Source organism: Leptopilina heterotoma, unplaced genomic scaffold (genome assembly GCF_015476425.1).
Source record: "Leptopilina heterotoma isolate Lh14 unplaced genomic scaffold, ASM1547642v1 Lhet_58, whole genome shotgun sequence".
In the NCBI taxonomy this organism is placed as follows: Eukaryota; Metazoa; Arthropoda; class Insecta; order Hymenoptera; family Figitidae; genus Leptopilina; species Leptopilina heterotoma.
Window position 1 is genome coordinate 260,769 of NW_025111131.1, and position 24,517 is coordinate 285,285.

Consider the following 24,517-nt stretch of genomic DNA (forward strand, 5'->3'; position numbering starts at 1 on the left):
ATTGGAGTTATTATTGAATAAGGATAGAAATGTTAATTTGTACATTTAATATATTTTAAATATTTAATAATTTAACAAAAAACGGTATAATAATAATAAAATTTAAACATTGTAGTAAAGAAGAACGCAAAAAATTGAACATAATTTAATTGATCGAATCCAATAGGATCGTTTATACACGGAGAAACATGAATTATACAATTAGGATTGTAGAAAAAGAAGATCATACTGAATATTATTGGATTAATACTCATTATAATCTATTATCAACCTTTCAAAGTTTGCAATTGTTAATTTTAACCATTTTTTCATTACTAATTAAAAAATGTTTTATTTTAATTTTTACAGAGATTTGTAAAAATTATATTTTTTAAAATAACCTAAAGAAAACCAATTGTATTGATACCAGTTATACTGTTAAATAAAATCAGTTCGAAGCATCCTTTCGTTTCCTGTTATTTTTTATTCCTTTAATATTTAGGAATGTAAATAAATTACAGTTAAAAATTACATGAAATTATTTCACGTTTTTGAAAGTAATAAAATGGTTGTACCTAACAGAGAAGGAAAAAGCAAAGGTCTTCTTTTTTCCAACATTTAAATACATTTTTTTGTTAAATTATTAAATATTTAAAATATATAAAATGTGCTAATTAACATTTCTTCCCTTATTCAATAATAACTCCAATATTGGCGCCTTTTCACACCTGCCGGACAGCTCCCCGCTGGGTGGAGCGTTTGCATTGTAAGCTTTAGGAATTTTTTTCTCAAAAACAAAAAATAACGCCAAGCTAAAAATTTTAGGAAAGTTTTATTATATTATCAACATTATTCATGATTTTTTTAAGACCTGAGAAACAGGGAGAAAGGGTTTAAATACTAAAAACAAATTTGATTGTTTAAACAAATTAACCTCAAATTTATAATTTTTATTATTAATAATTTTTTTCTGAAAGTTTAGTATTTTGAGCACAAAAAATGTTTAGAACAATTTTTTGTAACTCAAAGTAAGAAGAAGTTATTTTCAAAATAAAAAAATGTTACAAAAATTTTTTTAATGCAAATATCTAGAAAAATAAAAATAATTTTTTATTGTTACTTAGTGTAGGGTCATTTGGGGTAAATGTAAACAAGGGGTAAATGTAAACAGTAGATGTTTCAGCTAAATTTACAAATTTAAAAATAAGTACGACGTCAATATTTTTACTTCAGCTCACCTACAAGATGTTCTGAGTATTGCCAATATTTTATTTTGACAATTGGCAATGCCATAGTGTAAGTTATTTTTTAATGCAAAAAAGATTGAAAATCAAAATTTTACTGTTTCAGTATTTTGTCTCGCATTTGCATAAAAATAAATTTTTTAAATTCCCTTTTTTTTATTTTACCAACCCCACATAACCTTGGAGTGCGGAATCCAAGGTATCTGTAAACAGATTTCCCAAAATTCCCTAAGCAAAAAAAAAAAAAAAAAAACTACATTTTTCAACTACATTTGAAAAGAAAATAATTGAATAAATTTGCTTCTTTTTCACAGTTTCATTAATTTGGCAATGTAAAATTACATAGAAAAAGAAATTAGGTCCTCTTTGAAAAAAAAAATTTGATAAAAAAAAAAAATTTTTTGGAAATTTGATCAATTTTAAAAAATATTCTTAGGTTCATCCGCCATTTTCAAAATTAACAATTTGACTTCAAATTCGTATACAGCGACCTCAAAAACCCCCGAGTAGCCAGATTCAAGCAAATTTGATCAATTTTTAAAAATATTATTTTTAGGTTCATCCGCCATATTGGATCCACCATTTTGAAATTTAAAAATTCGATTTTAGATTCTTATTCAGCAACCTTGAAAACTTCTTTTTACTAAGTTAAATGAAAATCTATTAAAATTTCTTCAAGTTATTCAAGTTTTTACATTACTAATTTTGTAATGGTTGATTGTTTATTTATATGATACATTATCAGTCAACTGGTTGATTTACTATACATCTACGAAGAATTTTTTTTTCAGTTTTTCCATTTCTTAAAACAGTAGTATACTTGAAATAACTTGTTTCTTAAACCTCGCTTAACTACAATGGTGTTTACATTTACCCCGAATTTTAGGAAAATTTAAAAATCTCGGGGTAAATGTAAACAGTCAGTTTTAGGCGATTCAGGTGCATCAATATTTTTTTGTACCTCAAAAAATTTTTCTAGGGAACACTAGCAACAAGTTCATGCAAAAGAAATTCGTCCGTTTTACCTTTTAACAAAAAAAACTAAGGTTTTTGGTGAAAGATACATATTCCGTTTACATTTACCCCAATTGACCCTACTTCATTAGGACCCTAATTACTCTTAATTCTGATAATATAAGAAAAATCTGAGATATCATATGTCGTTTTCATATGAAACGCCCCAAATACAGCTAAATAAATGAAAATTATTTAAAAATAACTCACCAGAACATTTAAATCAGTATTTTTTTGTACTTACACAGTATAATAAACATCATTTTCTTTTTCTTATATCTTCTGTGGAGAAAAAGGAATCTTCACGAAACCTTTTAAACTGGATTTGTTTTAAAATTATAAATTTATTTTAATTGAAATTTCCTTGGGCACTCTACTCATTAATTATTTAAATTGTAGGTTTTTTATGTTGTGGCCTTTGGTCAAGGCCTTAACCAAAGGCCACAACATAAAAAACCTCCAATTTACAGTCGGGTCCCCATACTGTTACATTTCCAGAAATTTCCCACTCCTCCAGACTCAGCTCTGTTATGTTCTCAAAGTATGCCTACTGCGCACCTTTCAGGAACGTAAATATATACGCACCTCAAGTTTGGCCTAGAAGTATATGCCCCCTTTTCTTTGGGCTTAAGAATACGGCCCTGAAAATTGGTGACGTAACGTGACGTCACCTAACACTTCTGAATTTGGAGGTTATGCAAAAACATAACACTACTGAGGACATAACAGTTTGGAATCTAACAGTATGGGGACCTGACTGTATATATAAAGGTCTATAATATCTCAAAAATTTCATTAATTATTTAATAAATATGAAAAATTATATAAATTTAACTTGATTTTCATTGAATTTTAGTTTTCATGACTAGACTGAAGTTTGTTTTCTTTAAACGAACGATAAGGTGATGAACTTCAGTCTGGTCGTTAAAACTAAAATTCAATGAAAATCAGGTTAAATTTATATAATTTTTCATATTTATTAAATAATTAATGAGTAGAGTGCCCAAGGAAATTTCAATTAAAATAAATTTATAATTTTAAAACAAATCCAGTTTAAAAGGTTTCGTGAAGATTCCTTTTTCCCCACAGAAGATATAAGAAAAAGAAAATGATGTATATTATACTGTGCAAGTACAAAAAAATACTGATTTAAATGTTCTGGTGAGTTATTTTTAAATAATTTTCATTTATTTAGCTGTATTTAACAAAAATATATATATTTAAAATAAAAAGCAGTATTTTTAATCTGTTTTTAGTTATTTACACTGAGTTTTCGAAAAATGGGTTATGTTAGACTTCATAACCAGTTAGAAATTTAAAAAAATTATTTAAATGAATGTAAAATATATTTGGAGCTATAAACCACCAAAGGATAATCTAATTGTATTGGAAAATATTATATATTAATTACAGCATTTTTTAAAATCATCGATCAACCAGCTCTAGACAATTTTCGCTGGAATGACCCTTTTGTCTGACATATTGGATCCGCTATTTTGAATTTTGACAAACTGACTCCAGATTTGAAATCAGCGACCCCAAAAACCACCGAAAGACTACTTTCATGTAAATTTGATCAATTTTTTAATCTATCGTCCGCCATATTGAATCCGCCATTCTGAATTTTGAAAAACTGACTTCAGATTCGTAATCAGCGACCCCAATAACCCCCAAGAGACAATTTTCAAGCAAATTTGTTTCATTTTTAAATTTTGTTTGTCATATTGGATTCGCCATTTTGAATTTTGAAAAACTGACTCCAGATTCGTAATCAGCGACCCCAAAAACCCCCGAGTGACAACTTTCAAGTAAATTTGTTTAATTTTTGTCCGCCATATTGGATCCGCCATTTTGAATTTTAAAAAACTGACTCCAGATTCATAATCAGCGACCCCAAAAACCCCCGAGTGACAACTTTTAAGTAAATTTGATTAATTTTTTACTTTATCGTCCGCTATATTGACTCCGCCATTTTGAATTTTCAAAATTTTGAAAATCTGATTCCAGATTCGTAATCAGCGACCCCGAAAACCTTAGGTACTATACCTATTGTAGATATTTTTTAATTGCCCTAATTATGGGACTGAAAGGGGTAAAGCAAGGTGCGGGCTATCGTAAATCTATTTTGCAAAGGCGCCGAGGTCTAAAATCTTAGGAAACCCATTTTTTCTATCAGCGCTCAGGTATAAATGAGTCTGTATGTATGTTTGTAACTGAGAAAAATTGAGAATTTACGTACAATAAGACCATACGCTCAATGTTAAGTAGATAGCAAGTATCCTCTTATTGCCTGTGAACCCTCAATTTATGCAAAGAAAAAAATAAATAATTGTAAAAAGAAATTACATAATATTGTTTGTTTCAAATAAATTAAAATAAAGATTTATGTTAATCAGATTCAAATAATTAAGTTGAATAAGATTGAAATAATCGAATTAAAAATGAAATATTTAATTTAATTAAAAATTGAATAATTAATTGTATTAAAAATTAACTATTAAATTAAAAATTAAATATAAAGCAGGTAATATTTAAATAAGTCACTTATAAATTATATCATTATTACTTTACTTTTAAATTACCTGATTTAAAAGTGTTACAAGTAAAAGAAAAATATTTTGTGTTTAAAGGCCCTCCTTCCTATACCACTGCTAGAACCCAAAAAAAAGTCTTCAAAGTTGTAAATAACTAATAAGAATAGAAGCATCATATAAAAAAAAGTGCGGTAGTTTACTACTGTTATAGAATTCTCTACTGTTGACAAAAGGGTTTCATGTCCGACTGCACCTTGCTTTAATGGGGTAATAAAGCAAAAAACAAAAAACATTTTCATAAATAATTATTGAACAAAATTTTTTTACAAGTTTTTTCAAATTGTTTTTATCTAAGAAAAAACTTATGCATAATTTGCATTTTATTTCAAATCTGTGCTTCTGATCGCAAGAGATATAACTTTTTATTTTTGATTTAAATAATCTCCGAAAGTTATTAAAGAAATTTAAAAAATTCTCCACTATATATTTAAGAAAGATACAAATATTATAGAAAAAAATCAGTATGTCGATTAGATATTCTTGAAATCAGCTACATGCTTTCAAAGTAGGCTATTCCCAAAATCATGAAAAAAAACCACGTATTTTTTTCAATTAAAAATCTATAACTTAAACAAAAAATTTTTTTGGGTTATGAAATTTTGTATAAGAACGACTAGATAATTAAGCTACGTATTAAACATTGTCTTAACTCTCTATGATTTTTTTTACCTGCGTTGTGAGCTTTCAAAGTCAGGGGCCTGTTCTTTTTGAGCCGATAGTAGGTGCGGGTGTTACGCTGTGCAGTTGTTATACAAATAGTGAGTGAAAGAAACTTGGCGCACCCTGGTGGCACTTATCCAAAGTAATTTCGAGCATATACTTTGAAGCAGCGCAGGACATTTTAAAATCGAGCACCAGGGTGCGCTATAGCTTCTTTCACTCACTAGCAAGTTGTGTTACTAGTTCTATATAAGAAGAGACGCTTGCATTCTCAAACTTAGACAAATTTTGTCTTTGTCTGATTTTTATCACATTCTGTTTTTAACAGAGTGTTCTAATTAAATTAATTATTTTTTTCTTTAGATTAATAATTTAATTCAATTTAATTAATTTTTTTTTAATTTTTGCTATATATGTTGGTATTTGTAAAATATTGATTTCAAACGTTGGTTCAGTATTGGTAACCAAGAAATAACCAAGCATTAATTTAATTTTAAAGCATTGGTAATTAATTGGTCATTAATATTGGCCCAATCTTTGTTACCAATGAATATCCAAGGCTTGGAAAGTCCGGCATTTGCCTTGGCAGCCAATAGTGATCCAATATTGGCTGCCAATGCTTGGCAAAGTCGTGATCATCCCAAGACTCTGGCAATAGTGGCCCAATATTGGTTGTTATTATTGCACCATCATTGGTACTGCTGGCTCCCAATATAGGACCATTATTGCGCCAATGGTTACTTTCCCATTGAGTAGTTTTTATGTACGAAGTTACTGCAATATGTTTAAAAATTATATGCAAGCTTTACAAGTAACAAAATAGGTACATTGGTTTTTAGAGGCCAAAAGTAAATATTTCTCTGCCTGATATTTTTTAAATAATTAATAGATCTTTATACTTAACAAAGTAAATTTTTTTAATATCAATTCTATGAGGATTAACCTTTAAAAAACTGCCTTGGTTGTCCACATTTAGTGTATACTTTTTTAATAGTGTTTTATTGTAAAAAATGTACCTGTTGTGCAGTTGTTATAAGTGATGATGAGAACGGATATTTTTTCCAAAATTCAGCAGATATTGCCTTTGCCCCACATAACAAACTTTTTTTTACTTTAAATTTAAAATATTTAGATACAAAATTAAACTAAAACACCACGCCAGTTGTGTAGAGAAATATTTAATTTATTTACATGTTACGTTTTTAAAAATTAAATACTTAAACTTACACTGAGAGACTTACACTGTAGCGGAACAACGTATGTGACAGCAGCTCCACTATGGTTTTGGTGCGCTGCGGTAAAATCTTGGGCGCGTGACAGTACCAAATGTTGGTGAGCAGCTCACCGAAGTAGTGGGAATGCCGCCTTTGGTTTGCAGCTGAACAACTTTGGGACTGTCACGCGCCCAAGATTTTACCGCAACAACCCAAAAGTATAGTCCTGTAGCGTTCCTCCAAAATGGTCAGTAGCAGCCTATCGAAAGTCTGCTGCTGACCCAAAGGTCTCTCAGTGTATGTTTTAAAAAATAAAAGTTTGTTCAGTAAAATTATCATTTTATTTTTGCAAAACAATTTTTTTGTTATATTTCTTAAAATATTTGATATTTTTAGGTTTTTCTTTTTTTAATCAATTGGTCTGATTGCATTGCAACTTAATTTTTAATACCAATTGGAATAGACAGAAAATAAAGGAGATATTTTAAAAAACGTCTTTGCCCCGCATAGCGCCTTTGCCCCACTCTCCCCTACACTGTATAACAAAATAAAAAAAGTTGCCTGCGCTTATATAGAGACCTAGTACAAGTTGTAGGTCTAGTAAAACTATGAACAATAGTATATGAGAAATTTCCCAAACACCTCCAAAATTTCATTTTAGGGGCAAAAAACCGTTTTTTATATATTCATGTAAAGAATTATTCATAACTTTCTTAATTTTCAACCGATTTTCAAAATTGGTTTTTTGTTTAAAAGAGGAAAAGCACATATTTTGAACCGTGTGTTGCTCGTTTAGTTAAAACTAGAACCAAAAGGGCGCGCGTTGCGCGCCCACTCCTGGTCCTTTGACACACAAAATAAAACCTTAATGTAACCTTACAGTAAATCTTAATTTAATAAAAACATATGTTTATATTTTAATAATTATTTTTCTGTTAATAAGATTGTTTAAAAATTTTTTAATTTTTTTAATCTAAGTTTGACGAATTGAATTTTCTATAAAAAATTACACGTTAATGCCTATAAAAAATTCTCATTCTGGAGAAAATCATCTTTAAAATAAGCCTAAAATCATTAAAAAGCATTCAGTATTTTAGAAGTCATTAAAATTTTTGTAAAACATTGAAAATTATCATTTTTTAAAAATGTCTAAATAAAATATTAATTAAATGACTTGAAAATTATGTACAAACTCCAAGGATTAATTTAAAAAGAGAAAAATCAGTAACCTTTTATATTACAGAAATTGTGTAGATTTTTCTCTCAAAATACAGGCGAAATTTTTTTTAAATTAATACTTGGAGTTTTGCACATCAATACAGGGTAATTTAATTTTCCCAAAATATTGAGAACATTCTTGAATTTGCAATTGTTTTAAAGAATTGTTAATAACAATTTTAAAATTTCATTTTTTAACAATCCCTTTATTTTATCATTAAAGTATAGACTTTAAGCTTTAATTAAAAAAAATTACTTAATTATTACTTCCTCATAGAGGAAGTATTGTAATACCAACATTTTTCGAGTTCGATTTTTTGATATATCTTTATGTTATTTGACCTCAGGAGTTGCGGACATAAAGTGAGCGTACTTTGTGATCGATTAATAAAGTTTAACTAAATTTTTTTTGGATTTTTAATTTTCCAAAAACACGTTCTTTGCCCATAACTATAAAAAAATGTTAGGACACCTATAAATGTTTTTCCATAATTTTGTAGAGTTTTTTTAACGCATCTTTTGAGTTCTAATTGAACATTTTTCGTCCATATTACCGGAGATATTAAACTTTTAAACATCATAAATTTTAGAAAAAAATATTTTTTTGAAAATTTTGTTAAAAAATGTAGAAGTAATCTTAAAATTATCGTTACCAACTTGTAGAGCATTATAAAACGATTCGATTGATTTATTTTTGAACCTAATTCGATAATAAATTTCAAAATTATTGGTATTTTAAAAACCAAAAATTGTGGAAAATGACATTTTCTCAACTTTTCTGTTTGAAAATTTTTGTTTAACTATTAAACTATTATAACTATATTGTAGAGTATTTAAAAATACATTGATTGACCTAAGATTCAATCACTTTTACCATATTTATAAAAAGTTATTCATATATTTTCCTATTATTATTATTATCTCTATGAGGAAGCAAAGTGTTCATGAAATGAGCGCACCAAAATTATAAAAAATATACAACTTGGCAGCGGTTTCTTTATTTGTTTCAAAGTAATAATAACATGAAGATAAAATGATCTAAAACATTAACACCAAATTACTTTAACAATACAATTTTTTTTTTATGAAAAAGTTTCCCTTATTGGAAAAAAATTTTTTTTTCCTTATTGGGTCAAAACCCATTATATTAAAACATCAAAGATGTTTTTGTTGGGATTAAATTATTCTTTAATTAATGATTTATTACCATTTATTAAATCAATTTTAATTAATTGTACACTATCTGGAAAAATTATGTAAATGCTACATTTTAGTGCTATAAATAATTTTTTCATTTTGCAAAATGTATTAATTAACATTTTTCCCGTCTAAGGGGCCGTACACATAATACGTCACGCGGCTAGGGGGAGGGAGGGGGTCTGAGAATTGTGACTAAGTGTGACATGGGGGAGGGGGGGTGAACTCATGTGTTACGTCACAATCTTTTAAATTCAAAGATTATAAGAAATTATATATCTATTATGTACCTGCACTGAGAAAAATAGATATTAAGCCTTATTATCTAGATATTAATGGTCAATATCTGTGACAGTGAACTATGTAAACTTCTTAGATGTTCAAATTTAATATCTAAGATATTGGAAAAAGACTTGTTCAAACATAACCTCACATTTACAGATTATACTTTTTAACATCTGAGATATGAAACCATAACATCTGGATGATATGCATTAGCATCTTTTCTTAATATCTAGTATATTAAGATTTTTAATATCCAGTTTTCTCAGTATGTTTAACATCTATTGGCATATTATTTGTAATATGATAAATAATATATTCTCTTAATTTGAATCAGTTAAAAATCATGGTTTTAACTGACAATCAGTAGTGACTGACTTTTTGCTTCTGAATCAGTTAAAAATAACTGAAAAATTATCCACAAAACACCGAAATTTTTCTAAATATTGTATATTAAAGATTTGCTTGCAAAATTCGAAAAATTTACTTGCAAAGTTTATTTTAAAATTGTGTAAAGATTTAGATTTCTCACTCCAATAAATGTCTATCGTCAAATTTTCTTAAAAATATAGCTTGAAACTTTCCTGAACATTTGAATTGCATTTTCGACTATACTTTCGTGAAAATTTTCCTGAAAATTTTACTTAAATTTTCAGGAAAGTTTCGTGCTAAACATTTATTGAAGTGGGATATTTAAATCTTTACACAATTTTCACTAAACTTTGCATTTAAATATTTCGAAGCTTGCAAGTAAATCTTTAATAATAGAGGAAAGTTTCGGTGCTATGTAGGTATATAGTTAAACGTGACTAATTGGATCAATCAAAAACAATTGTATTGAAACATCAGTTATTTTCAACTAATTGTCAGAAAAAAAATATTACTATTTAAATTAGTGACTGACTTTTTGCTTCTAAATCAGGTATTTTTAACTGAGCATATAGAGCTGCTCCGCCGGAGTTCATGACTGCCGTGCAGTCCTGAGCCCACAAATTTTGTCCGAAAGCAAAAAATCAAGTTTATTCATATTTTATAAATATTTTATTATTAAGTGAACTAACTTTTAAGTGAAAATATTAAAAATTGACACTACTTTAAAAAAAAATTCGATTTTTTGCCTACTTTTTTGCAACTTTTTTATTTTAAAAAAGGTACTAAAATTTTTTTTTCTTTTCAAGTTTAGTTCACTTAATAATAAATTTAATAACGAACAATTTCCAATTTTTCATTTTAAATCGGTCAATAACTTTTTGAGCTACACTGCACGGCAATTTTAAAAATCCTGTTTTGAGAAAAACGCATTTAAAAAAATAGTATCAAAAATTGATATTTAGGGGAGAGTCTCCAGTTGTGAGACACCTCCAGTTGTGAGACAGTCAATTTTTTTTAACATGCAATATTAAAAAGCCGATTGGTTTATATAAAAACATTTCTTTTTATATGAGCCAACTTTTTCGTGTACGCCGAAGCGGATATATAAACTGTTTTTGTTAAATACCAACACTGTGTGTGATGATCGACTAAAAAGCGTTTTTTTCAATAAAAGCAAAGTACTTTTTTTCCAAGTTAATTAATTGGAAAAGGTAAATGTAATGCATTTTCTTTTAGTGTTTTCCTTATATTTTGTGATGCAATATTGCATTGTTCCAATCTACGGTTGAAAATAATTTAATTTTCCTTTTTCAAAATAGCGCCAATTTCTGGGTGTGAGACACAGCATATCACCAGTTGTGAGACGGTGTTAACACCCATCTGCACTGAGAAAACTGGAGAGTCAAATTCAGAGGTTCAAAAAGTGTATGTTTCCTTTGCTTACGAAGAGAGTTAAATAGTCCTTCTAAAATAAATTTTGAATTGATAATGGAAATCTACTTGTATATTCTCTCCCATTATATCTGAGGGTTAAAAGTTGCGCAGAAAATGTGTACGATCTGATGCGCGCGAAATTATTTTTCTGACATTTTTTGTATTTAATTTAGGGGTTAGGTTGCCATATTTATTCATTTCGCGCCGGATAAGGAAGGGATTTCTCAAGATGGTTAATTTGTCCCTCTGTTATAAACTCATTTTCCCTCCAAGAGAAATGGCACGAATATCTGTCAATGGTGTATTTGAACATTTAGATTGTTATCCAATAGCTAACTCTCAAATATGAACGATTTGTCCCTCCAGATGTTTAGTCCAATACTCCAGTTTTCTCAGTGTGGGCAGCATAAAAAATACGACTTTGCAGACATACTATTTAAATGTTGTTTTTATTTTTTTTCTAGTATTTTTGGGCATGTCAAGTGGAAAAAAGTCAATTGATTCAGAAGAAATCAATTTAAATGCTCTTGTTGAAGCTATTAAATTGTGTTTATTTGATAGTCATATTTTGGCGAATAAATATTATTATTATAATGATTCTAAAACTGGCACCTTATTATTATGGCACCTGTTTATTACCTTCAAGACTCTAATTTTGAACTGAAATAAAAAATATTCTTTTTTTGTTTAAGACAACATAAACTTTTTTATAATAAAAAACTGGGTACTGCTTTAAGATTTATTAAAAAAATATTAAACCATGTAAAGTATTTCTGAAATTATATTAATTTTTTAATAAAACAAGGCAAACTCAAGGACGAGATCAAGCATTTTTAAAATGATTCTAGAAAGTTATTTAAATTTCTTTACAAGTTTAATTGTTGAAAAAGTAGATAATGTTAGTGACTTAGACGGGAAAGTTGTTAATTTATTACATGCATTTCTTAATTACAAAAAAGAAAAATCATTTTATATCACTAAAAAGTAGTATTTTACACAATTTTTAAAAACTTACCTCCTTATCCTTATTTTTAATCACAAAAATTTTTTTCGTCTTTTAATTTTGAAAAGAGAAAAAAAGTGTTCTTCACATTGCACTTTTATTTTTCTGTATTATATAATGCGAAAATCTGTTAATAAACTATAACTACACTGTAAAAAAAGAGAGTTAAATTTTAACTCCCCAGGGGATTCTATAAAAGTCGCACCTATTGGGGAGTTAATGCCAGGGGAGTTAAATAAAGAGAGTTAAAACTTCACACCGAAATACTAACTCCCCAATGAAAAAATAACTCGCGCGGGTGTTGAATGAAGGGAGTTAGAAATTAACTCTCTTTTGGAGTTGATTTTTAACTCGAAAAATTTCACTCCAAACTCCCGAGTCCGTTAACTCCCTAAATTTTTTACAGTGTATATATATATATATGTATACTCAAGTATAAAATAGACTACCAACTCTCTCTCTCTCTCTCTCTCTCTCTGGTCACTCAATAGACTGCCTACTGGTTGAAAGAAACCCTTCAAACAATAGGCCAGGTACTCGAGCAGACCTTTCGTTTCTCTTTAAATTTTATATATATATATATATCTTTCAAATATCTTTCTGTCTTCTTCTCTCTAAATAAATAACATAAATCGGTCCCTGTTTATAACGCAGAAAATCTAACGCTATTGCTTTCTTCCTCTTTCCAAATAGAAATAACATAAATCGGTCTCTGTTTATAACGCAGAAAATCTAACGCTATTGCTTTCTTTCTCTTTTGAGGATAAGCAACATTAGACTGTCTCTCTTTACCTAATTTGCATATCTACTCGTTTCATATTAAGGATAAAAATTGACAAAACCGCAGTTGAAAATATTTACGATTTTTCGATTTTTTCAACTTTAACGAGGTTTTTAGAATAATATTCGAATTTAAAGATTTTTTTCATAATAATTTCTTAAAAGTATACTTCATTCTGCGTAAAATAAGTATTTTTTAAAACAAATTTAATACAAATTGACGGAGTTACATGAATTTTAAGATTTTAGAATATTTTTGCTAAATTTGCAAATAGTTTAAATTTGATGTGGACTTTACATCAGGGCCTTTTAAATTTTGTTTTCACCAAATTTAATTGATTAACTAGAAAAGCAAGCATGTTAAACTGTTTTTTGATAGATTTCAATAACGATTGAAATATTATAAAAGTCCGTATGTAAGGGGAGCGGAGGGTTCGATGATATTTTAACTTTTCTTTATTTACATTGTGTAAGTGCGTCAATGTTTTTTTAAACATTATTTAGGATTCAAATCTATTCTATAAGTATTATTAAAATTAATAAGATTGTTCAGAATTGTGAAAAAGCATATGAAAAATTCGACAATAAAAAATAATTAAGAAATGTGGAAGAATATGGGCTATATTGATCACAGAAAATCGTGAAGTGTTAAACTGAGAAAACTGGATATTAAAAATCTTAATATACTAGATATTAAGAAAAGATGCTAATGCATATCATCCAGATGTTATGGTTTAATATCTCAGATGTTAAAAAGTATAATCTGTAAATGTGAGGTTATGTTTGAACATGTCTTTTTTCAATATCTTATAGATATTAAATTTGAACATCTAAGATGTTTACATATTTCACTGTCACAGATATTGACCATTAATATCTAGATAGTAAAGCTTAATATCCATTTTTCTCAGTGTAAAAGAACTTACTTACTAACTAACTAAACTAAACGAAGTAAACTAACTAACGTATTATCTAATGTAACTAACTAAATTATCGTATCAATAAGTTAAACTAACATAAGTAACATAACTAACTAAAATAACGTAAGTAACATAACTAACTAAACAAACTAACTTACTTACTTACTAACTAACTAACTAACTAACCAACCAACTAATTGACTAACTTACTAACTATAACTTACTACTACGTTAGTTTAGATAGTTATATTATTAAGTACGTTAGATACGTTAGCTATGTACGTCAGCTTTTTGCACACCTCTAATAAAAACAGATTTTTGTTTTATACAATTATACAGAAACTTTTAATTAAAATAAATATGGTAGAAATTATTATACTAATTTAAATTGGTGGATAACTTTGCACTAAATCGAATTTAGAGATACTGATTCCGAAAGAACTAGGTGTTTATCAAACTATATCTATATGAAATTGTTTGTGATTCTTCTTTCTTTAATAAAAATATACCTTTCAAGAACGACTGTATAATCTTAGAAATTATGTATTTTATTGTAATATGGTCTTTACACACTGATTCTTATGTAGGTATTACATATATATGTATACCTATATATATTTATGTGTATAGTTAGAGAAAAAACAACTGTATCATTATCGATTCAAGTTTAATCGATTCTTTAATCCATCAATGGGTTTCATTCTTTTCTGAAGGCGAGTTTAGTGTTTTCTTCACACATTTATTCACATATTTTCACACATTGGTCTTCTAAATTTCAATTAATGAAAAGTCGTCCTCTAATTAAAATTAGTAAACATTTTCTACTAATTTTCTAGTAGGAATTTCACTATTTCATATTTATTATACAGTTAAAAATTTCTTAATTCATTAAAAAAATTGGTATTATCTAACTTGATTAAAAGAATTTGTATTTTATACTTTGTTAAAAAAATTGGTATTTTTGACTTTAGTAAAAATATACTACTTTAGTTTTAGTTGAAAATTATACTAATTAGTAGAAATGTTGACTAATTTTGGTCGATTTTTTATAATTATAAATTTTTAGTTTCAATTAAATATTTTCAAAAAATAGTCAACAATCAAGTGCATAAAATTAGTGTAGTGTAAAATAGTGTAAAAATGAATAAAACATAATTTAATAAATATAATAATAATCATTAAATTAATTAAGAGTAGAGATGATTCTATCACTCAGTCGTATTTTAATAAATAGTGAAAATTAACGATCACTCCGAGCCAAGGAAAATAAAAATAAAAGAAATTCAATTCTTTTTACGTTTCGGCAGCACAGCTGTCCTCTTCAGAACGAAAAAAAGAAAATTAGAAAAATTAAAATTATAAATTAAGATAGGTACATCTTTGTCGCAACGATTACAATATGACACTCTAAGAGTGTCATATTGTTGCGACAAAGATGTACCTTAATTTTCTAATTTTCTTTTTTTCGTTCTGAAGAGGACAGCTGTGCTGCCGAAACGTAAAAAGAATTGAATTTCTTTTATTTTTATTTTCCTTGACTCGGAGTGATCGTTAATTTTCACTATTTATTAAATTAATTATTAAAATAATATTGATACACTAATATTTAATTTTAAAAATAACTTCACTAATCTTTAGATTTACAGAGTAACAATAAGTAGTTTTAATAAAATATTTAAAAAGATTGTGCTTTTTTAACAAAACAAAATTTGAAATAAAATCAAATTTAAAAAAAAACAGAAATTTTATATTATTTTTTTAATTTTATTAAAGTATTTTATATATACTAGACTAATTTTGTGCACTTAAGTGTTGAGTATTTTTGAAAATATTTAAAAGGAAAAAATTAGCGTTTATTTGAAAGTATATCAAACTTTTAAGAAACTTTAATAGGGGTAAATTTTTGTTTTGTTTTTTTTCTTACTTTAAATTAAAATAAATTGTGAAAAATATGTTTTGCTTCCTCGTGAGGAAGCTTTGTAGTCGTTTAATTTACAAAATTTTTAAAAATCCTCTTAACAAATTTTCTTCTATATAGGACTATGTTATATAAGACCCTGAACAATTGTCTGGATGTATGTATGGATGTGTGTATGTATGTATGTATGTGTGTGTGTGTGGATCCCGATTTTTGTGATCACGATAACTCGAAGAGGTTTTAACGAATTTGGCTAAAATATGCCAGGTATATTTATCATAAAAATATCTCGAAATGGATTCATAGACTTTAAAAAATTCTCCAAAAAAATTTTTTTTTTGACTTTTTTACATTCTCATCATATGAGAAAGTATTAGTTTTGGTCAAAAATTGACTTTCGCTAATTTCATGAAATCTCGACGTTTTAGGGTCCCCTGAACCCAAAAAACATGGTTCGGCGATGGTGTCTGTCTGTATGTCTGTCTGTCTGTCTGTAGACACAAAATGTTGTTCCCATGATAACTTTTGAAAATCTTATCGGATCGTTTTTAAATTTAACTCACTTAAAGTTGGTGTAAAAATGAAGGCTAAGTTCGTTAGCCAGACATTTTCGTCAAAAATTACAAAAACTACAGTAATTTCAAAATTTTGAAAATTCAATTTTTTTAAATTTTTAAATTTTTAACTTTATATTATTTTAGATTAGAAAAATACAAACAACTTTTCTCTACAACTTTTTTTGTCAAAAAGTCAAATTTCAGAGTTATAAGTTTTTAAATGGTCAAAAAACTCAAAAATCCCAAAACAACGCAAAAAAACAACATTTTTTCAAAGAAATAAAAGTAAGTTCAACAATTTTCACATTATCTCACCCACATACACCCAGGAAACATATTTATAGACATAAAACTGTCAATTTCTCGAAAAACCACTATATATATATATATATATATATATATTATTTTTTTGGCAAAAAATCGATTTTCCGACTCAATTATCTCCAAATCTATTTCATGTGGAATCTTGCTACTAGAGACTTTTTTTCTCGTCTCATCCTTAGCTACAACTTTGCTGTAGACACTATTTCACTAAACCCTATACTTTGCAAGTTATTTTCAAAAAAAGTAATTTTTATTACATTCTCATCATATGAGAAAGTATTAGTTTTGGTAAAAATTGACTTTCGCTAATTTCATGAAATCTCGACGTTTTGGGGTCCCCTGAACCCAAAAAACATGGTTCGGCGATGGTGTCCGTCTGTTCGTCTGTCTGTCTGTCTGTCTGTAGACCAAAAATTTTGTTCCCAAGATAACTCTTGAAGAACATATCCGATCGTTTTTAAATTTAACACACTTAAAGTTGGTGCAAAAATGAAGGCCAAGTTCGTTAACCAGCTATTTTCGTCAGAAACTACTTTTTTTTTTTAAGTTTTTGGGTCAGTCAGCTTAGGAAGCTTTCACAAATGATGTCACGTTTTTAGGGGCAGGGGGGTCTCTATTAAACGTGAAACAATGTATTTTTGCAAGTGAAATTGCATGAAATTGCTTGACAGGGTAGGGGGTGTCTAAAATCCCGAAAAATTGCGTGACATCATTTGTGAACGCTCCCTTAACTGTGTTAAAGAATTTGTTATTGATTTTGTAAAATGTTATAACTTTTATAATAATCCGTTTTTATCAACAACTTGATAATAATACTTTAAAAATATTTTAGCTGCTTCTGCAAATCATGTTTCTGCTAAGAGAGTTAGTATAATTAAAAATAACTTTACAAGTTTAATCATCAAGACCAAAAATTAGAGTTGTGCAAAAAGCTTGAAGCTTGATCGAGCTTTTCGAGCTTTTCATTTTTCGAGCCGAGCCGAGCCTAATCAGTTCGAGCCGAGCCGAGCTGTGTAAAAAACTCGAATAGTTTCGAGTACTCGAATTCACTCTAGTGCTCAAATTTAATCGAGTCCTCGAATTTACCCGAGAACTCGAATTTTTCGTGTTCTTGAAGTCACTCAAGTACTCGAAAATATCGAGTACTTGATACATCGAGCCGGCTTGGGCTTGGCTCGGATCGACATTTCGAGCTTTTTGCACATGTCTACCAAAAATATACATTTTAATCCACTTAATCTTGCAATCATCAGCAAACAAAAACATGTGATGAGAATGTAATCCTTAAAGTCGTAGTAACTTTAAGAAAAAAATGTACTATTAAACATATAATAGGAAATAATAACAAGAACACAAATAATGCACAACAACTGCAGACCACCGCGAGTCATTTGCGCGCGAAGCGCGTAACATCAAACGGAGCGCGACGATCAATATTCGCGTGCCCCGAGGCGCGCTGAAACTTGCGAGCCCCCGCGCTTGCGCGGACAGATTTTTCTAAAAAAAAATTTTTTTAAGTTGCTTATTGAAGTTAATATATAATAAAATCTTATTCTTTGCATCAAGACGAATCAATTGGTATATACAAAGTATAAATATGAGAATTTATAGAGTTAATCACAATTAAAGCTGAAAAATTCGCATTTTTATCAAAAAATGAGTTCTTTCCGCAAAATTATGTTGCCGTATAAGAAAATCTTACTCATTTATTTCTTAAATCTTATGCTTTGCACCAAGACGGATCGATTGGTATATATAAAGTGTATATTGTATTTAAATTTATAGAATTAAAATCAATTATAGACAAAAAATTTGTACTTTAAAAAAAATTCTTTTTTTCTTAAAAATCATGTTGCTGTACAATAAAATGTTATTATTTATTGAAAAATAAATCAAAAATCTTATTCTTTGCATCAAGACTAATTGATTGAAGTATATAAAGTATATATATTCTATTGAAAATTATAGAATTAATTACAATATTAAAGTTGAAAAATTCACTTTTTTGCTAAAAATTTTTTTGTTTATTTAGATTTATATTATTATATAAGAAAATTTTATTCTTTCTATTAAGACGAATGAACTTTATTTTATAAATGTTTAATTGTATTAAAAATGATTTAAAAATGAAATATACCTATCGTTAATGCTTCCTCCACGAGGAAGCAAATTTTTTTGCTGATCATAAAGAGGAAGCAAAATGTTCGTGTAATGAACATCTGGATTTACAACTTGTTTTATTGATTTTCATTTAAAATTAATGGAAATAAATTAAGCTTACTATTTCCTATAAGGTACTGCTGTAGTATATCCGTCATGTTGATGTGAATAACTCCCTTTCTCTCTGCCATTAAAGAATCACAATGTGTCACCTTACCGCTGCCAGGACCTCCTGAAAATTTTTAAAACATTCTATCATAGTTTGAAAATTAAGAATTAATTTTTTTGAAATTAAAAAATTTCTTGCATAATATAAATGGTTATTTAAACTACAGAGAAAATTCAAATTTTATTTTACTTTTTTTTGTATTTTATAAATAAATAATATTAATAATAATATAATAATTTTATAATAATATTAATAAAGATATTATATTATGTTACCTTTAATAATATTATTAGATAATATATTATTATTATTTACAATTTAAAAATATTACGTATAAATTACACTTGTAAACTAATTTATTTTATTCAAATAACCGATTACTTGCCTATTATCAAATAAATATTTACTTGAACAACTAGGGTCAGTTGTGGTAAATCCGGACAGGGGGTAAATGCGGACAAGAGGGTTTGGAGCTTAATTTACAAATTAAAAATTAAGTTCGACGTCAATATATCAAGCTCAGATCCCCTAAAAGAGATTATGAGTATCGCCACGTTTTTATCTTGACAATTGACAACAGGATAATTAAAGTTGTCGCTTAATGCAAAAAAACTTGACAATCATTTTCAAACTGGTTCAGCATTTCATCTTGCATTTGAAAAGTAACAAACTTAAAAATTATACAAAAATTTCTTGTTATTCCTTATGACTCCTGAAAGAGAAATTGACTTGGATTTTTGATTTTTGTCAATTCAGTTAATAATGACAAGCTTGTTACAAAACAAGACTTTATTCAAAATTAAATTGAGAAAATTTAGATACTATTAAAAATTTTACATAAAATGTTCCACAAATTCAAAATTAACAAAGCGAAATTGAAATAATTTGGTGTTAAAGAATCTAAATAAAATAAAATATGATCTCAACTAAAATGTGGAAAAAATGAAATATCGAGATGTATGTCAGATAAACACTTAAATTTATTAAATATCAATCAAAACTTCGTTCATAACTTAATTTAGTTCAGTAAAACACGTTAAAGGCGCATCGAATAATTACAAGAGAAAAACGAGGGCTCGAGCCGCGACGCGCAAATTATACATTCAAATATAAAGGACAACACACACACACAAATAAATAGCGAGAAACAATTATATAATTAATAAATTCGGTCATATAAACTTAATAAGAATAGCTTTATCTAAAGAAGGCATACACCTACTTATAATCATTAAAAATAAAGTGAAATATTAAAATTAGACTTATCAATCGTCGCCTCGTTGGTAGTTAAAATCAGCGTGAGCGCAGGGTCGGCGGGGTGTTGGAAGCAGCTCCGTATTTCAGGCTTGGCTCAGCCAGGTATAGAGTATTATTCCCTTAAAATATAGCCTCCTTAGAAAACTATCAGGCGTCTTAAGAACTTCAACCACAAAGTCGGCCTACTCAGCGCCACGATGGCGAATATCCAGCCTGTCAGAATTCCGCTATTCCACACCTCTTGAATCCCCTCGTCACACGAAAAGAAACTCCGGCCAAATATTGGTATTAAAACGCCACACTAATCAAATAGAATTCAAAGAAATAAATATAAAAAATATTGAAAGTAGAAAGTAATTTTAAAGTCCGGTTAAAAACAATTTTACCTCTAGGTCGTCGGCGACAAACTTAGACGTATGGCGCGAAGCTTCATATATTCAAACGAACGACGAAAGATAAAATGAGGTCGAAGAATAGCAGAGTAATTCTTTTATCAATCGTGAGTCAAAATCCCCTCAGAATTTACCCCCATCCGAGCTGCTTCCCTCACCCTTGGACCTTTTAGCGGGCTTTTTGGAAACGACGCGGTGCTTATCAAAACCTTATGCGGGTCTTCCAAGAAACGTGCAGCGGGAAAAATTAAATTTCTATTTTAATACATTCAAACCCTTTCAAGCTGTCCGAATTTACCCCAAGAATTCGAAAATTTGGGGTAAATCCGGACAGAGCTTCTATTACATTTTAAAAAGTAGAGAGTGTAAGAGAGAGTGAAAGAGCGATTGAGAGAGAGAGAGAGAGTAAGGGGGAGATAGTATTAAAAAATTGGTACGTTTATCCGCCATATTGGATCCGCCATTTTGAATTTTCAAAATCTGACTTCGGTGGATTGAGCAGCATCAGACGTACAAACATGTAAAAAAATATATATTTTCAATCATTTCCTCCCGATTGAAACTTTGTTAAATGATAGTTGGCACAACACCTTCTGGGCATCTAAACACGTAAACACGGGAAAATATATTCTATACAAATACAATATGAAATATAAGTGTTTATATTTTCAAACATCTTTTAGTTATTAAAAAAAATGTGTAAACTAGCATGAAGTGTATTAAAAGTTAACAAAAAGTAATAGTCATATTTTCGCAGAACTTGTTATTTGAGAGTTTTTTTTTTGCGCCGAAACACAGAGTAACTCCGTTTCCCTCCGTCACCACATGGAGGTGTCCTGGATACAGGTTCACAAAAAATTTGTGGCCAGTGACCTTAAAAACACCTAGATACTAAGTTTTGTCAAAATTTAAGAATTTTTTACAAAATCCGGTCGCCATTTTGGATCCGCCATTTTGTATTTTAAAAATCTGCTTCTAAGTTCGTAATCAGTGACATCCGAAAACCCCTCGATACCAAGATTGAGATAAGCGTCCGCGAAAATTTGTAGAATTTTGTCTGGCACCAAAAATCTGATATGTATTTTGAGGTTAGAAAAAATGCTTAGGAGTTGGAGCAAAATGGACTTCAGATTAGTTTTCAGCGACCCCAAGAACATTTAATACACCACGTTTGGTAGAAGGAACCTTCCATAAATTTTCTTTTTTGGACCTGTGAAATCAATCAAATGATAGTTTACATCATAATTTTAATAAATATAAATGTTAGATGGTTATATGTGGTTGGAATAATCGTCAGCTATGTCAATGAATGTTTGAAATTCGGATTCTAACATGAGGAAGAATAGGTTGTTCACAAACATCAGCAATTGAGAAGAAATAACTAAAATCATAATTTCTTTACATGTTCACATGACCAGCTGACGTGTAATCTCCCACTTTGCATTCGCTGACGATTATTTTATGTTGAGGTGTTGTGCCAACTATCATTTAACAAAGTTTCAATCGGGAGGAAATGATTGAAAATATATTTTTCTGTATCCCGTAGCCGAAAGTACGGTCTTCCCGGTTTAATTTGCTTCCGGGAATAGCGACTTTTGTGACCGACTCGACTGAGCCAACGCACGCTCTGATTGGTGAAGTCCAACGCACAATAGGTTCGCGAAAGTCGTTCGCGAACGAGACGCATGAGATAGACAAGGACACAAATATATCTCTGTCCTTTTCTAACTCCTGCTTTGCGTTCGCGAACGACTTTCGCGAACCTATTGTGCTAGGCCTTTACAAGATTCTCGACACACGTATATTGTAGCATAGCAAACACACAAACACGTTCATTAAAGAGCTTGTGTTTTGACGTGAACTGATCATAACCTCAAATCTCAAGAAATGTTCAGTTAGAAATACCAAAATATATAAGATAAATACAGTGCATGTAATTGAAATAACCAAAATAATGCATGAAATTTATTATTTTCTTTTATTGTTTCTTAATTATTTAAATATATTGTAATTTAAATACGAAGAATTATCATGTTAAAAAATTTAATTTAGATTAGAACGATATTTCACAGATGTCACTTAATCGGTAAAGTAGGTAACTTCTCTTAATTAATGAATATTTCGATGATTGTAAAATAGGTACATTGATATTTTTTAAATAATTATTTGTAAGAGAAAATTTCTTACTGTTTACTATGTTTTAATTGTTTCTTATTTTTTAAATTTTACTTACAATTATTTTTTACATATAATTTTCATTTATGCCCGCCCCGACTAGCCAAGTCTAGGCTTCGCCTCGACTTTGCAAAAGTCGGGCGGGCAACTTATTGCGCTATTTTATTATTCAAACAATAATTAATTAACGTACTTTCGGCTGGGGATACAAAAAAATTGTATACGACACACGGCCAGAAATTTGGATGCCCTGGCGAGCGTGATTTATGTGACGCTCCACGGAGAAAGGGACCTAACTTGACAAATGCTGATTTCTCAGGAAAAGCATTTAAAAGTCGAGCGTTAAAAGCCCCACTACTCACTACACATTGACAGTAGTTGTCCGTGTTACACAAAGCGCACGAATTGTACGTACACTTGTGTTCATCCATGCCTTCCTCGGACGAACGTGTTGCACTCATATATTTCTATGAGTGCAACATGTTCATCCGACAAAGGCATCGATGAACACAAGTGTACATGACCAGTGTAGTAGTATTTTTAATCTTTAATAACAAAAAAACCTGTAAGTAGACAATAATTTTTGCCTCTTGTATATGAAAGAGCAATTCAAGAATTATAAAATGATATACACTCCCATCGGGAATTATCGGTACGGCTGCACGCGCACGGTCCAAAAACATGCCAATCATTAAATCACGATTTTTTTATAAATAGGGGAGGGTGGGGCAAGACGGGGTACGTATGGTTTAAAGGGCAATAAAACGGAAATTATCGAATATATACTATATTATTTTTTTTAATAATCATCTTTGGGAATCTGTCTTTCGTAATAAAGGCGTAGGAAGCACATCTGTTACTTAAAAAAGCATAAAATTAAAACATCGATACCAGCACAACTGCACAAAACCCATTGGCCGCTGACAAAACATGCAGCCCAGCCTTCATTTAAGTCTAAATAATAACCATTACAATAGAGACAAGTCTTGATTTTAGTAGTTTTCTTAACTTCTCTTATTTCTCTTTTCTTTTGCCTAATTTGTGTACCCCGTCTTGACCCACTCTTCCCTATACCCCATCTTGCCCGCACCTACGAAATTGAATAAAACGATTAATTACTACAATTTACGATTCAACAAAGAAAAAAACACATGCTTCCCTTCTTTTGTAACCCTTGCCAGTTATAAATAATTTTATATAGTTCATGAAATGTTATTATTTACATAATAAACACCTCCTAAAAAAAGTGAAAAAACCACAAGAAAATCGTCGAAATAATAATGCTTTTGTAAACAAGAAACTATCGTCTCAGTGCAGTATTATGTGAAACATGATCGCGATTGGTTAATTCGTTTGTTAAAAAGGGGCCGGTACCCCGTCTTGCCCCACTCTCCCCTACAAATGTCAAAAAATTAACAAATATACCATTCGAAAGATTATTAAATTCTACGATTAATGATACATTACTGAAAATTTTAATAATTTATACACTCAATAACATATATGCTTTCCTTCCGGTTTGAACAACTTTTTGTAAAGTGGTGTGCCTTCAATAAGAATGTTTTAAGTCTATGGACTTCAACCATAGACTTAAGCCATAGACTTGAAACATTCTTATAGAAGGCACACCACTTTTGAAAAAGTTATACAAACC

General features: G+C 29.1%; 1 protein-coding gene across 1 annotated transcript in view; it reads right to left on the bottom strand.

The window, feature by feature from the left end:
- LOC122508867 (adenylate kinase isoenzyme 5) overlaps window positions 1–24,517 on the bottom strand; it is a 254,215-nt gene that overhangs the window by 201,436 nt on the left and 28,262 nt on the right. Inside the window, exon 5 of the mRNA XM_043622465.1 lies at window positions 18,992–19,102. Within this exon, the coding sequence (XP_043478400.1) occupies window positions 18,992–19,102 (111 nt within the window). The remainder of the gene's footprint in view (window positions 1–18,991; window positions 19,103–24,517) is intronic.